The sequence below is a fragment of the Onychostruthus taczanowskii genome, unplaced genomic scaffold (genome assembly GCF_017590055.1).
Source record: "Onychostruthus taczanowskii isolate IOZ18803 unplaced genomic scaffold, ASM1759005v1 scaffold24, whole genome shotgun sequence".
Taxonomy (NCBI): Eukaryota; Metazoa; Chordata; class Aves; order Passeriformes; family Passeridae; genus Onychostruthus; species Onychostruthus taczanowskii.
The window spans coordinates 8,605,985-8,618,460 of record NW_024499684.1 but is presented as its reverse complement, the minus strand read 5'-3'; the positions used below and the strand labels follow the sequence as shown (position 1 = coordinate 8,618,460).

The 12,476-nt window shown below is 55.5% G+C and overlaps 1 protein-coding gene across 1 annotated transcript; it reads left to right on the top strand.

Annotated features, from left to right (window-relative positions):
• Positions 1-738: 738 nt before the first annotated feature.
• Positions 739-11,602, top strand: ABCF3 (ATP binding cassette subfamily F member 3). The gene is made up of 21 exons (XM_041405906.1): positions 739-895; positions 1,091-1,238; positions 1,312-1,391; positions 1,714-1,769; positions 3,460-3,557; positions 3,673-3,795; positions 4,067-4,333; positions 4,540-4,620; positions 5,166-5,225; positions 5,556-5,612; positions 5,823-5,845; positions 6,421-6,476; positions 6,611-6,811; positions 6,966-7,042; positions 7,283-7,327; positions 7,655-7,787; positions 8,373-8,461; positions 8,663-8,754; positions 9,290-9,422; positions 9,772-9,859; positions 10,684-11,602. Exons 1-21 carry the CDS (start codon positions 823-825, stop codon positions 10,840-10,842), a joined length of 2,139 nt encoding a protein of 712 aa, XP_041261840.1. The 5' UTR covers positions 739-822; the 3' UTR covers positions 10,843-11,602.
• Positions 11,603-12,476: the final 874 nt, after the last annotated feature.

Sequence of the window (12,476 nt, the reverse complement as noted above, 5' to 3'; positions counted from 1 at the left end):
TGTGCCACAATCTCTTGGGGCTTGCTCGTGCTGCTTCTCCAGCCCTGGCTGCTTGGGGGCTAGTAGGTGAAAAGGACAAGTGATGCTTTTGTTTCCAGCTGTGCCAGTGCTGCAGCTCCCTGGAGAAATGAGGATGCTCTGGGCTTTCCTTGGGGCTGCAGCTGGAATGAACTGAACTCAGTGGTGTGTCCCAGCCCCCTGTAAGTCACGGTCCTGTGCCCCAGCCAGGCTCAAGAGAATCTTGGTCATCTTTCCTTGCACTCACCTGAAAAAAAACTCAAAAGCCAGTTTCTCCTTTTAACTTGGCTTGTGGAGGCAGGGGCCAAGGTGGGTGCTGTGTGGGGTAGCTGAGGGAGTCAGTAACTGCTGAGCAGCTGGACCTGGCCCCTGGCTCAGCCCCTCTGCCTTCAGTCTGTGAGCAGGTGACGATATCCAAGTGGTCATTCCCCATCGGTGGATGAAAAAATTCAAACCCGAACCTGCAGTGTCTTGATTGTGGTTTAAAAGCAGAAACTGTTTTTAAAAGAGGGAAGAAAAGAATTCCAAGTCCTCCCAAAACGTCTTTCCCTGGGCGACGGGACAAGCAGGGGCTGAGCGGGGTTTGGGCCCGTCCCGATCGCTCCCGGTGCCGCTGTCCCGGCACGTGGCGCCGGGAGCCCCGCTCCTGGCCCCGTAATGCGCAGGCGCGGTTGGGCCCGGGCTACAGACTACATCTCCCGGCGGCCCCCGCGCTATGGCGACCGTCCGCCTCCTTCCCGGCAGCGCCCGCCGTCCCTTCCGGCTTCGAGCGGCGGCGGCTCCGCGGGGCGGGCCCGCCCCGCCATGGCGTCCTGCGCCGACATCCTCCGCTCCGAGTTCCCCGACTTGGACGGCGAGCTCTTCGCTTACGTGACGGGTGAGCGGCTCCCGCCTGCCCGCCGTGGCTCGGCCTCCCGCGGCGCCGCATGTCGCGACACCTCGCCGCTGTGGCGACTGGCGGCGGCGCCCGAATCGCGACAGGCGGCCGGGGAGGGTGCGGTGGGGGGACCGGGAGGGTGCCACCTGTCGCGACGGCGGCGGGGTGTGCAGCGCCGGCGCCGTGTGCCCGCAGGGATCCTGCACGGCAGCGGGGCGGACTTCGAGTCGGTGGACGAGCTGGAGGAGGCGGTGGGCGAGCTGCTGCGGGAGGTGTCGCAGGACACCAAGGACGACGGCGCCATCAGGGAGATCTGCCAGCGCCTCTTCAACACCCTGCAGCTGTAAGGGTACCCGGCGTCCCCTCGCACCTCCTCACCCCACTCGCGCACCTCACCCTCCTCCTCCTCTCCGTAGGGACGAGGGCCAAGCCCAGCGCTGCAGCCAGGTGTTGCTGGATGCCCCCATCCAGCTTTCCCAGATCACTGATGGATACGGTGAGTGATGCCCTCGGCTCGCGTCCTGCCGCCAGGGAGCTGGAGCTCGGAAGGGCTCGGGGCGCTGGGTGTGCTCTCCTGACCTTGGGGAGCGGAGCCTCAGGCTCTCCCTCACGCCATGTTTCTCATCCTGCTGCTGAGCTCGGGGCAGCAGTGCCCACGGGGTAAGCTGAGGTGGAGGTGGAGACATGCCCTTTGGTCCCCTCATCCTGTCGGGAGAGGGATCGGTCATGTCTGGGCATGGGTGGTCATTAAGGCAGGGCTTTGCAGAGCCTCCCTGCCACACGTGCTCACCAAGCCCAACCCCACCGGCTCCTTGCAGGCGACGCCAGCGCGGATCTGCTGCCGGGGCTGCTGCTGAAGAGAGGCCAGACCTCGGTAAGTGAGGGCTGTGCCCTTCCTTGTGGGAACAGCTGACACGTGGGGCTGCAGGTGCCCTGCCCTGCTCCGGTCCAGGTTGCCCTTGGAGAGCAGCCAAGGCAGGCAGCAGCCTGGGTTGGAGTATAGCTGCAGGGGGTACTGCTCCTCCTTGTCAAGCTCTCTGTAATTTGGGAAACTCTTGACCTTGGTCTGGTGAAGAGGCTCCAGATGAGTTAGCAGCTTATTAATCTGACAAGATCTATTTTGCTGTAATTTCTTAGTGAACTCTGACTTTTGCAAGGACCTTTGGCTCCTACAACAAGGCCTTTGATTGAGAAAATAGGATGTCCCTGAATGACATCTTGACTGTCCAGCAAGGGGTAAAGCCCTGGGTAATGGCAGGAGAGGGGGCTGTTACAGGTGGGAAGTTAGCAGAGAGCTGCTGCAGGGACATTTTAAGCTCTAGAGCCAGCTGTAGATTGTTGTGGTTTGGGCATAAGATCAGGAGCAGAGAAGTTTGGAAGCAGTTCCACTCCATGACCTGAGGAAATATTTGATAGAATGTGTAGCTGCTCAGGAACAGCCTGGCTTGCCGTATGTGTTGGATGTGCCAAAGTCTGAGCATGGGTGAGGTGCAGGTGTACATCCACAAGGCAAGGATGGCTGTGGCTGCACAGTGTGGGCAGTGTCATTGCCAGGCTGGTCCCTCACAGAGCTCCCTTTCCATGGGTTAATGTGTTGAGGATGAGAACCCTTCACTTGGGGACTGAGACCTAACATGATTCCCACGTCTGAACAGGAGTCTTAGGCAAAAACTGGCAGCTCTGGCTGGTTTTGGCACCAGAGTTGTTGCAGCTGGATTCACTTTCCAGCTCTCGTGTCTGCAATTCAAAAAAGGCTCTTCAGAAAAATTGGAGAGGATTCAGAGAAAGCCTTGAGAGGCCTGTCAAGCTTTGGAGGACATGTCTTACTGGGAGATTCAGAAAGCTGGGTATAGTTTACAGAGTGACTCTGTCTGTAGGTGTGGAGTCACAGCTCTAGTAACAAGACACTCTTCAGTCTGGCATGCAGGTCTCTAATGTGCTCCAGTGCCTGCAGAGTTGCCTAGAAATACCTAGGAGTGTTCTTGGTCAGCCACAAATATTTGAGTCTATGCAGGAATAAGCTGGAGTGGGCTGAAAGCCTGGCCAAGACCAGAAGCCAGGTTTAAACACTTGGCGCCTTCTTGCCTTCAGGGTTAATTAAATGCTTTTTGTCTCTGATCCCCTGCTCAAGAAGAGTTTGTTCCAAACTGGCTAACGTTTAACGTGTTGGGAAGGGAAACACCTCACGGTGCCCTTCAAGAGTGGCTACAGGCTATACCAGAAGAGGCACTGGGATTGCAGGTTGCTGCTGTTGAAGTGACTTGGCTGATCCAGGTCCCTGGAACTACAGAAACTGACTGTGTGAGAGGGTCAGCCAAAACCTCTGCCTTACTGAAGCAAAACTTGTGTATGAGCTGTTGATTTAGGACTTCACTCCTGAGGTAGCTTCCTGGCCTGGTTAGCCTCCTCAAAATGTGCTTGAATCTGTCCCAGTTTCCCTGTCCTTCCTCCCTCCCTTTCTTCCAGGCTTGAGAGGTTGATTGATCTTTTTTCTCCCAGAGCTGGGCTTTTGGGGGTTTTGCTGAAGATGCTGTCTCTTCTTCAAACTGTGTTCTGTGTCCCAGATGGTGAATGCCAAGAAACTGGAGAAGGCGGAAGCCAGGCTGAAAGCCAAGCAGGACAAGAGGCTGGAGCGGGATTCCCTGAAGTCATCTGGCCCTGTGTGAGTATGCAGGGCGCTTTGAACATCCCCATCCTGCTCTGCTGAGCGTGGCTGGGATCTGGCTGTTCCAGAGCTTTCCTGTTGAGCCCCCTCTCTGTGTTCTGTCTGTCCTCAGTGTCCTTGAGGAGGCGTCTGCCAGCCAAGCTTCCAGCAAGAAGGAGACTCGCATGGAGTCGTCAGGCAAGAACAAGTCGTATGATGTGCGCATCGAGAACTTCGACGTGTCCTTCGGTGAGCGGTGAGTGCAGTGGGGACGTGGGACAGACCCTGCCTGGGATTTTGGGCCATGGGGGATTGAGACTGGATTGGAGAGCAGTTGAGAAATTACACAGGGTGTGGCAAAGATCAGGAAGCAAGGTGGGCACTGACTCTATTGGCTTTGGGCAGGAGAAGCTTGTGATTTTTGCTTGGCTACAGCACAGCCTGAAATACACCAGGGGCAGGCGGCTGTCAGTTGTCCCCTCTTAATGGGACAGTCTGACCAGGGACCTCCTGTTCCCTTGCTTCAGTGTCCTGCTGACGGGAGCAGACCTGAACCTGGCCTTCGGACGGCGCTACGGGCTGGTGGGCAGGAACGGGCTGGGGAAGACCACGCTGCTGAAGATGATCGCCAGCCAGAGCCTGCGCATCCCCTCACACATCAGCATCCTGCACGTGGAGCAGGAGGTGGCAGGGGATGAGACACCAGCGCTGCAGAGTGTGCTGGAGTGTGACACCACTCGTGAGAGCCTGCTGCGGGAGGAAAGGGACCTGACAGCCAAGATCAGTTCTGGCAGGTGAGGTGGATTTCCCTGGATTTCCAGCCCTCCTGTGGCCTCTTGACCACAAGGTCTCATTGTGAGGTCTGTCCCTTCCAAAGACAGGCTCTGGCAGGGGTGGGCTGTATCTTGCCCACCTTAGTCCTGCCTGGGGAGATCAGCCTCCCCCAGCACTCAAACCCTGACTTGGTGAGTCCCACACACTCCTCCTTTTTCTGCCCTAGGGGAGAAGGGACAGAAGGTGCCAGGCTATCGGAGATCTATGCTAAATTGGAGGAGATTGAGGCGGACAAGGCCCCAGCAAGGTGAGACAGCCCTGTGAGCACTGCTGTGTGTTGGCATGGCCAGAGCTGAGCAGTGGTTTGGGGTATGGAAGAGTCATGCTGTGGCCCTGGCATCCAGCATGTGGGGATGAGGTTTCCCTGCTTTTCTTCTTGTCTCTTCTCTGTCACAGCTCTGCTAGTTTAGGAATAGTTGAGCTTTCTACTGAAGCTGGAGGGACTTTTTTTGCCCCAAATGGCTTGTACTGTTGCTGCTGCTGCTGTCTGACCTCCTTAGCTTCTTGGTGTCTGGGAAGCATTTTTGGGATGGTAATGGTGTGACTCTCTTCCTGGCCAAAGAGATGAAAACTCCTTGCAAATCTCCTGGGACTTCATGTGGATGCCGTGCCCTGCTGGGCTGCATTTCCTAGCCACGTGCTTCTCTTGGGTGTGCAGGGAAGTTTTCCTGCACCAGAATGGCTTTAAAATATGTAGCAGAGTTCCCTTTGTGTTTGTGGGTGTGAGACTTCAGACTGTGCCCTGCTGTTGGATGCTGTAGCTGGATTCCAGTTCTCTCCCCTTTTCCCCAGGGCGTCCGTCATTCTTGCTGGGCTGGGCTTTAATGCAAAGATGCAACAACAGACAACCAAGTAAGTTTCCAAACTTTGGGCATTGAGGCAGTGATGTGGCTGGGAAGATGTTCCAATTGAGCCCCCAGGCACTGCTGTGGCTGTAAGGAAGAGCAAGGGTTTATTCTTGCCCATCCATTGTGGTCTCCTGCCCTGGGGGTGCCTGTGGTCTCCTACCACCTTCCTGCTGGACCTCAGATCTTGTGCTGTGCCTGAAATCTCTGCAGGGACAAGTTGCCTCTGGGTGACAGCAGAGCCAAAAGACCCATGGGGGAGCAGGGATCCTGCAGGCAGGCAACCACAGTGGTTCTGTGTTGAACAGTAACCCCTCTCTGCATCTTCTCTCCTCAGAGAGTTTTCTGGAGGCTGGAGAATGAGACTGGCCTTAGCCAGGGCCCTGTTTGCCAGGTTGGTGTCCAGGCCTTCATGCTCTGGGGTTAAGCCTCCTTGTTGTCTGTGCTGCGAGGTGCAGGGGTGCTGCCTGGGGGCCCTCTCAACCCAGGCTCTTGAGGTGGGGGATGTTGGAGGCACTGCAGCTCTGTGTGTGTGATGAGGCACTCTGCACTGACCCACCCTGTGCTCCTTCTACTTCTGATACCCATGTCTTGTTTTCCCCAGGCCAGATCTCCTTCTGCTAGATGGTAAGTTGATACTGTGAGTCCCCCTCTGACACTGCTGTGCCTGCCTGTGCCCTTCCTGGGGTTGGGAACATGCCATGGCCTTTATCTGCCTGCTCAAAATAGCCCTCTGATGGGCTGGCCTGGCAGCACAGTTGGCAGCAGTGGCACAGGGAAATGTGCCTGGGCAGCAGCTCTCACTGTGCTCAGCAGAGCCTTGCCCTGTGTCCAGTCAGGTGGCCTGCATGTCATCCTGCCCCAGGTTTTGTTCCCTTTCCCTTGCTAGTTCCTGGAATGCACCCTGGCTGCCAGTCTGTGCTGAGGGAAGTCCTTTCACTGCAGAGCATGCCCAGGTTGGGTAGGGAATCTGGGTGAGATGCTGCTGTGAGGAGCATCCCTGCCTAAGCCTGAGCCCCCGTGCACACACAGCATTACACCCTACACAAGTCCCCTGAGCTGGGCTGGGAAGGTCTCCACGCAGGCTCTTTCCCCTCAATGCAGATCACTAGCCTTTCCTATGGGAAAAAAATAGAATCCAGCCATCTCCATCCCTGACCTCATCCCCCCTCCTGACCTCATGCCTTTTCCCCTTCCCTCAGAGCCAACGAACATGCTGGATGTGAGGGCAATTTTGTGGCTGGAGAGCTACCTACAGGTAGGGGGGTAGGAGAAGACCTTGATACCAAGAAAGGGTGAGGGAGGGAGATATCCTCACCTGCCTGGGTGTGGGACCAGCCCCTGTGCTCTGGCTTGGTGGTGCTCAGGCCTCCCTCTTGCTGTCTCCTCCAGACCTGGCAGTCGACCATCCTCGTGGTGTCCCACGACAGGAACTTCCTGAACGCGGTGGCCACGGACATCATCCACCTGCACTCGCAGCGGCTGGACATGTACCGTGGGGACTTTGAGAACTTCATGAAGATCAAGGAGGAGAGGCTGAAGAACCAGCAGCGAGAGTATGAAGCCCAGCAGCAGTACCGTGAGCACATCCAGGTACTGGGGGAAGCCAGTGGAGCTGGGGCATTCTTCTCCCAGCCTTGTCCCTTTCTCTCTGCCTTAGTGATTGTATTGCTGTAGGTTTGGCAGTGCAGCAGGGTGGCTGGTGCTGAAGGGACTTGGGGCTCTCTGATGCTTTTCTCTCTCCCAGGTTTTCATTGACCGCTTCCGCTACAACGCCAACCGGGCATCCCAAGTCCAGAGCAAGCTCAAGCTGTTGGAGAAGCTGTGAGTGCCTATCCTGCTCCTCTCTGGAGGTGGAAAAGGGGCACTGCTCATGGGAAGAAATGGAGGTTCCCAGGGTACCTGGCAGATACAGTTGTGGTTTGGGCTTTTTGGGTGCCTGTCTCTGGTCCAGAGGCTGTGGTTAGGATGAGGTGTCACAGAGCTAGAGACTCTACCTGGGCTTCTGGTGTGGGAGCAGACCCACAGTGCAGAGCACCTTGGTTATGTTTCCTCTTCTTTCAGGCCAGTGCTGAAACCTGTGGACAAGGAATCTGAGGTGATCATCAGGTAGGGGTCCCCTGAGCCATTGTTTGGAGGGCACCTGGATCCATTTCTGACATGAACTTCTCCAGGGTGCTGTCCCAGCTGGGACAGCCACCCCTTCATGTGGGCCAGTTTTATTCTGACAGGGAGACCAGACAGGTCCCCTCATTCAGGCTGGGTTCTCTCTTGGGGCCAGGGCTGCAGGTCTTTTTTGCTTTCTTCTGACCATCCTTCCCTAAGGCTCTGCATGATAGGGAGCCCTCCTTGTCACATGGGGGTTACAGAGGTGGTTCTGCGTGGTTGGGAGTCTCTGAAGTTCCTGGCATCTCTCACCACTTCCTGCCTTCTCAGGTTCCCCGATGGCTTTGAGAAGTTCTCCCCCCCAATCCTGCAGCTGGATGAAGTAGACTTTTATTATGAGCCAAGTCACTACATCTTTCATTCCCTCTCTGTCTCTGCCGACCTGGAGTCCCGCATCTGTGTGGTATGTGGGATTGCAGAATAATGGAGGCTGCTAGGGACCTTGGGAGGACCCTGCTCAAAACAGGGATAACTTTGATTATAGGTCAGCTTGCTCAGGTCCTTGTGCAGTTGAATTTTGGATATTTCCAGGGAGGACTATTTCTTCCATTCCATTGGCTCCCATCAGAGCATTTGATCATCCTCATTTTGAGGAACACTGGGACATTTTTCTGAGTACCATTTAGAACTTGTGATTTCATCCTTTCACTGGGTACGTCTGGGAAGAGACTGCATCCATACAGGACTCCTGTTACAGGACAGCAGCATGTAGTGGGGGCCCTGCTGCGTTGGATGGGGCAGCAGACACTGTATTGCAGACGAGGTTGGAACTGGGTAATCCTTAGGCTTGAGGGTTGGGGAGGGAACATCTGGCACAGCTGCCAGTGCTGTTTGTCAATGACAGAAATGCAGCTTCTTGGTACACCATTTGTGCTCTGTCCTGCTCTCCCTCATCATCTGCAAGAGCTGAAATTCCCTGCTCATTGCTCCCCTCTCTAAAGTGCCTTCATGGATTTCACATTCTCCAATGCTGCTGCTGCTTCTGTAGGTTGGGGAAAACGGAGCTGGCAAGTCAACCATGCTAAAGATCTTAATGGGGGAGCTGGCACCAGTCAGAGGGATCAGACATGCTCACAGGTACCTGGTTGGAAGGGCTGGGGGGCTGGGAGGAATGGTGCAGCTGGGGGGCTCCTGGGCTGTGCTTTGGAGCAGTGGCTGCTTGAGTGACCAGGATGGGTTCAGCACACCCACACATGTGCCCCCTTATGGCACTGCAGCTATGAATGCTGTGGTTGTAGGGTCTGGTACCAGCTCCCAGTCGTTGTTCTCATTTTGCAGAAACCTAAAGATTGGTTACTTCAGCCAGCACCATGTGGATCAACTAGACTTGAATATCAGTGCTGTAGAATTACTGGCAAGAAAGTTCCCAGGTGAGTTTTTGTTGATCCCAGAGGGATCAACATGTGCTGTGCATGGAGGAGTATTGATTTGTCCATGCCCCTGGGCAAAAGGCTCTGTCCCATCAGTGCTTAAGGGTTACTGCCAACACTGGGATAACTCCCCTCATCCAGACAAGTTCAGGTCATTGGCCATGAGAAGCAGGGGTAGCTGGTAGTCTGCAGATCTCAGGCTGGTGCCAAGTTTTGGGGGCAGATGAGCTGCTTTCCTGCTCATAGGATAAGCACTGGATCCCCCTTTCCCAGCTGTGAAAACCTCTGGTTCCTTTCTGGTTTCCTTTCTCCATTACTTGACACAGGGACTTGGGAGCAGCATCACTTGGTGTCAGTCACCAGCCCTGCAGCCCCTGTCCTGATTGTGTCAGGTTTTCCCTGACAAACCTTCCATGGGAGGGAATTGCCTGGAAGTGCTGCTGATCTCCCATTTGCTGGTGTGACAGAGGCTGTCCAGCTGTGACCCTGTGTCACACCAGGTGTGCCATAGCTGTGTTGTGACATGATCCTGCAGGGAAGACGGAGGAGGAGTACCGGCATCAGCTGGGGAGCTACGGCATCTCCGGGGAGCTGGCCGTGCGCCCCGTGGCCAGCCTGTCCGGGGGCCAGAAGAGTCGGGTGGCCTTTGCCCAGATGACTATGCCCTGGTAATGTTCTCCCAAACGCTGTTAATTTTTGCATGGCTTCATCCCTGGAGCTTGATTCACCAGGAGGAAGGCAGGCATCCAGGGGCTTTGTGCTACCTCACAGAAGCTTTGTCCTTGGGGGTTTTTATGGAGAGGGAGGTGTCACCCTGGGGAGACTGGAAGGAGGCAGGTGGTTTTCTTCCACTGCTGTGAGCTCACAGGGATAAGAGGTGTCCCTGGGACTGGGCAGTGCCAATCCTGGGGCCAGCCACATGCCAGTGGCTGTGGCTCTAAGCAGCTAAAGCAGCAGTTGGTGCAGACCCAGCCTGAGCCTGTTTCACTGCATCCTCAGAGCTGTCTTCTCTTCCAGTCCGAACTTCTACATCCTTGATGAGCCAACAAATCACCTGGACATGGAGACCATTGAGGCACTGGCAAAGGCTCTGAATAAGTTCCGGGTAAGGTTCTCCCAGCAACATCTCTTGTTTTTCTAACACCTCCTGCAGCCTCCAACTCAAGTTACTTGTTATCTCAGCCAGAGGTGGATGGTGAAATACCAGCAGTGACTTCAAGTCTAGGACAGAATTTGGGAAATTAGTCACATTTGTGCCTTAGCCATGCATCCTGGTGGTTTGTTTACATGATGGCTTTGGCTAGGAGTGGCTGAGAGAGGCAGTAGCAGCCCAGAGAGCACCTTGTCCCATCCTCACCTACACTCTGGCTTCTCACATGCTGTGTGCAGCCAGCCTTGCCTTGAGGCCGCTCAGATCTTCCTTAGGCACGTTTTATGCCTGATCTCCAGAGACTCAGCCTCCAGATACCACTGTGATCACCTTGGATCTCACTGGTTCTTGCTCAGGTTGGAGCAGTTTTCCTATGACAGAAAAGCTTAGCTGAGGCTGCTCAGGGCCCTACCCAGACACCTTTTCACTGTTACTGACTTTGTGTGGATTCTCCATCCTTGAAGTTGTTGGACACCTGGAGAGCCAGTAAGAAACGTTGCACTTGACTTCTGAGAGAGAAGATTAAATGTGTTACTACTGCTCATGTAGTTACATGTTAACATGGCTCCTCCATAGGTGATCTGTCTGTCCCCCTGAAGGGAGGAAAAGCTGGGATGAGCTCCCTGCCTGTAAAATACTGTTAAGTTTTCCCTGGAGCTGATGGAAACCTGAAGTGCTGGGCACAGGCTAGAGAGAGGCACAAGATCCCCATGCCACCCATCCTGGGCCGTGGATTATGCTCCACTAAGTTCCCCATTTTCCCAATTGTGTATTGACAGGGTGGTATAATCCTGGTGTCCCATGACGAACGCTTCATCCGCCTGGTGTGCCAGGAGCTGTGGGTGTGTGAGAACGCCACCGTCACACGCATCGAGGGCGGCTTTGACCAGTACAGAGACATCCTGAAGGAGCAGTTCCGGAAGGAGGGTTTCCTATAAGGGAGGTGGGAGCCGGACTGCGCCAGGGGCCGGAGGGCAGAGCTCAGCCACCTCGGCTTCCATCCCAACTGTGCCTGGCAGAGCGCCGAGGACGCTGCTGCCCACATGGACCGTCAGCCATGCCATCAAACTGCCACCTGAACTGCTCTCCCCTCCCGGGCCCGCGTGGAAGGACAGCGCGGGAGCAGGAGCCTGGTGTGCGTGGCCAGGGGCACGCCAGGGGCTCTGTCACTGGCCAGGGCTGTGCCTGGCACTGGGCACACTGGGAAGGCTGTGCCTGGAGCAGCTGCTGTGCCGAGAGGAGGGAAGGCAGAGCGTCCTGACCCTCGGTTTAACTCCGTGCTCTGCAGGGCAGAAGAGCTGTTCTCTGTGTTTCTTCGCTTCACCCTCTGCCTTTTTCTTTCTTTGTTTTTTTGTTTAACTGCCTGAGCACTAGTCCAGCTCCATCACATGCCACTGTCCTCCCTGCTGCCTTGGAGGGAAATGAGGCATTTGCTGCTAAAAGTGACCCCTGCCTCTTCCCCAGCCCCCCGATGCTGGGGCTTGCTTACGTCTGTAGTGCCAAGGGAGCCAGAGCCCTGTTCTCCTGGGCGTGCTCCCTGCTCCTTTCCCTGTGCTGCTGCCGGTACCTCCTCGCTGCCTGCCTTGCCTTTGAGCCGGCTCGGGGGTGGACTGCCCTGGGGTGGGCTGCCCAGCATCCCTCCCTGCCCACCCACACAGAGGTTGTGGTGTAAATAAACCCAGGACGCAGTGGGTAAAATGCTCTCCTTTCCTTGGGGGGCTGTGGGGCTTGATTTTGGAGGGGAGGTCGGGATTGTCCTGCTGTTGCCTCAAACACAAGGCTGGTGAGGGGGAGATGCTTTCCAGATTATTATCTGAGTTAAATGTGGTGCAGGTGAGGCTGGGACCTCCTGGATGGAGTGTGCCAGTGTCCCACTGGGCAGTGGGAGGCCACCGGCCACCTTTCAGGCATGGAGCTGGTGTGAGGCTGGCTTGGATGTCAGCTCTGGAGGGTACCAGATCCGGTTGTGGTTTGGGGGGGAAATGGGCCCAGGGTGGGCAGGAGGAAGGGGGCAGAGCTTTAAATTACATTGAGCAGAGAATGGGGATGTATTTCTGGGTGTCAGAAAGGAACCGGGAAACATCAACACCTTAGGAAGCAACAGGGTAATACCCATAAATCGTCTCAAAAGAATTATTAGGCAGGGCTCCTCCCAAACAGCAAAAATACCCCCAGCTGAAGTGTCTCCACACCAAAGCATACAGCATGGGTAACAAGTGAGAGGAGTTGGAGACCATGGTGCAATTAAAAATCTGTGACATAATTACTATCAAAGAAACAGATGTGCCACACGACTGGAACACTGCAATGGGGGCTACAAGGTTTCAGAAGAGAGGATGAGAAGATGGGGCAGGGGTGTTGTACTCTCCTAAGGAAGGGACGGTAGTGAAGAGCTGCCTCTGAGTAACAGCCATGAACAGGCTGAGAGCCTGTGGGTAAAAATCAAGAACAGGACCAGCAAAAGACACCCTGTGTTTGGCATCTACTGCAGGCTGGCTGGCTGGGGGGGTCTGCTGATACAGCTGCCTTGCTTCAGATATGTTGGCAAACTCGGTGTATCTTCAAGTCCTGC

What these genes read in the sequence shown, in the direction of transcription:
- ABCF3 (XM_041405906.1), top strand. Translation starts at nt 823, where the DNA reads ATGGCGTCCTGCGCCGACATCCTCCGCTCCGAGTTCCCCGACTTGGAC. An exon ending in TGAAGAGAGGCCAGACCTCG is followed by an intron (nt 1,770 to 3,459) that starts GTAAGTGAGGGC and finishes TCTGTGTCCCAG; the next exon opens with ATGGTGAATGCCAAGAAACT. An exon ending in AGTACCGTGAGCACATCCAG is followed by an intron (nt 6,812 to 6,965) that starts GTACTGGGGGAA and finishes TCTCTCTCCCAG; the next exon opens with GTTTTCATTGACCGCTTCCG.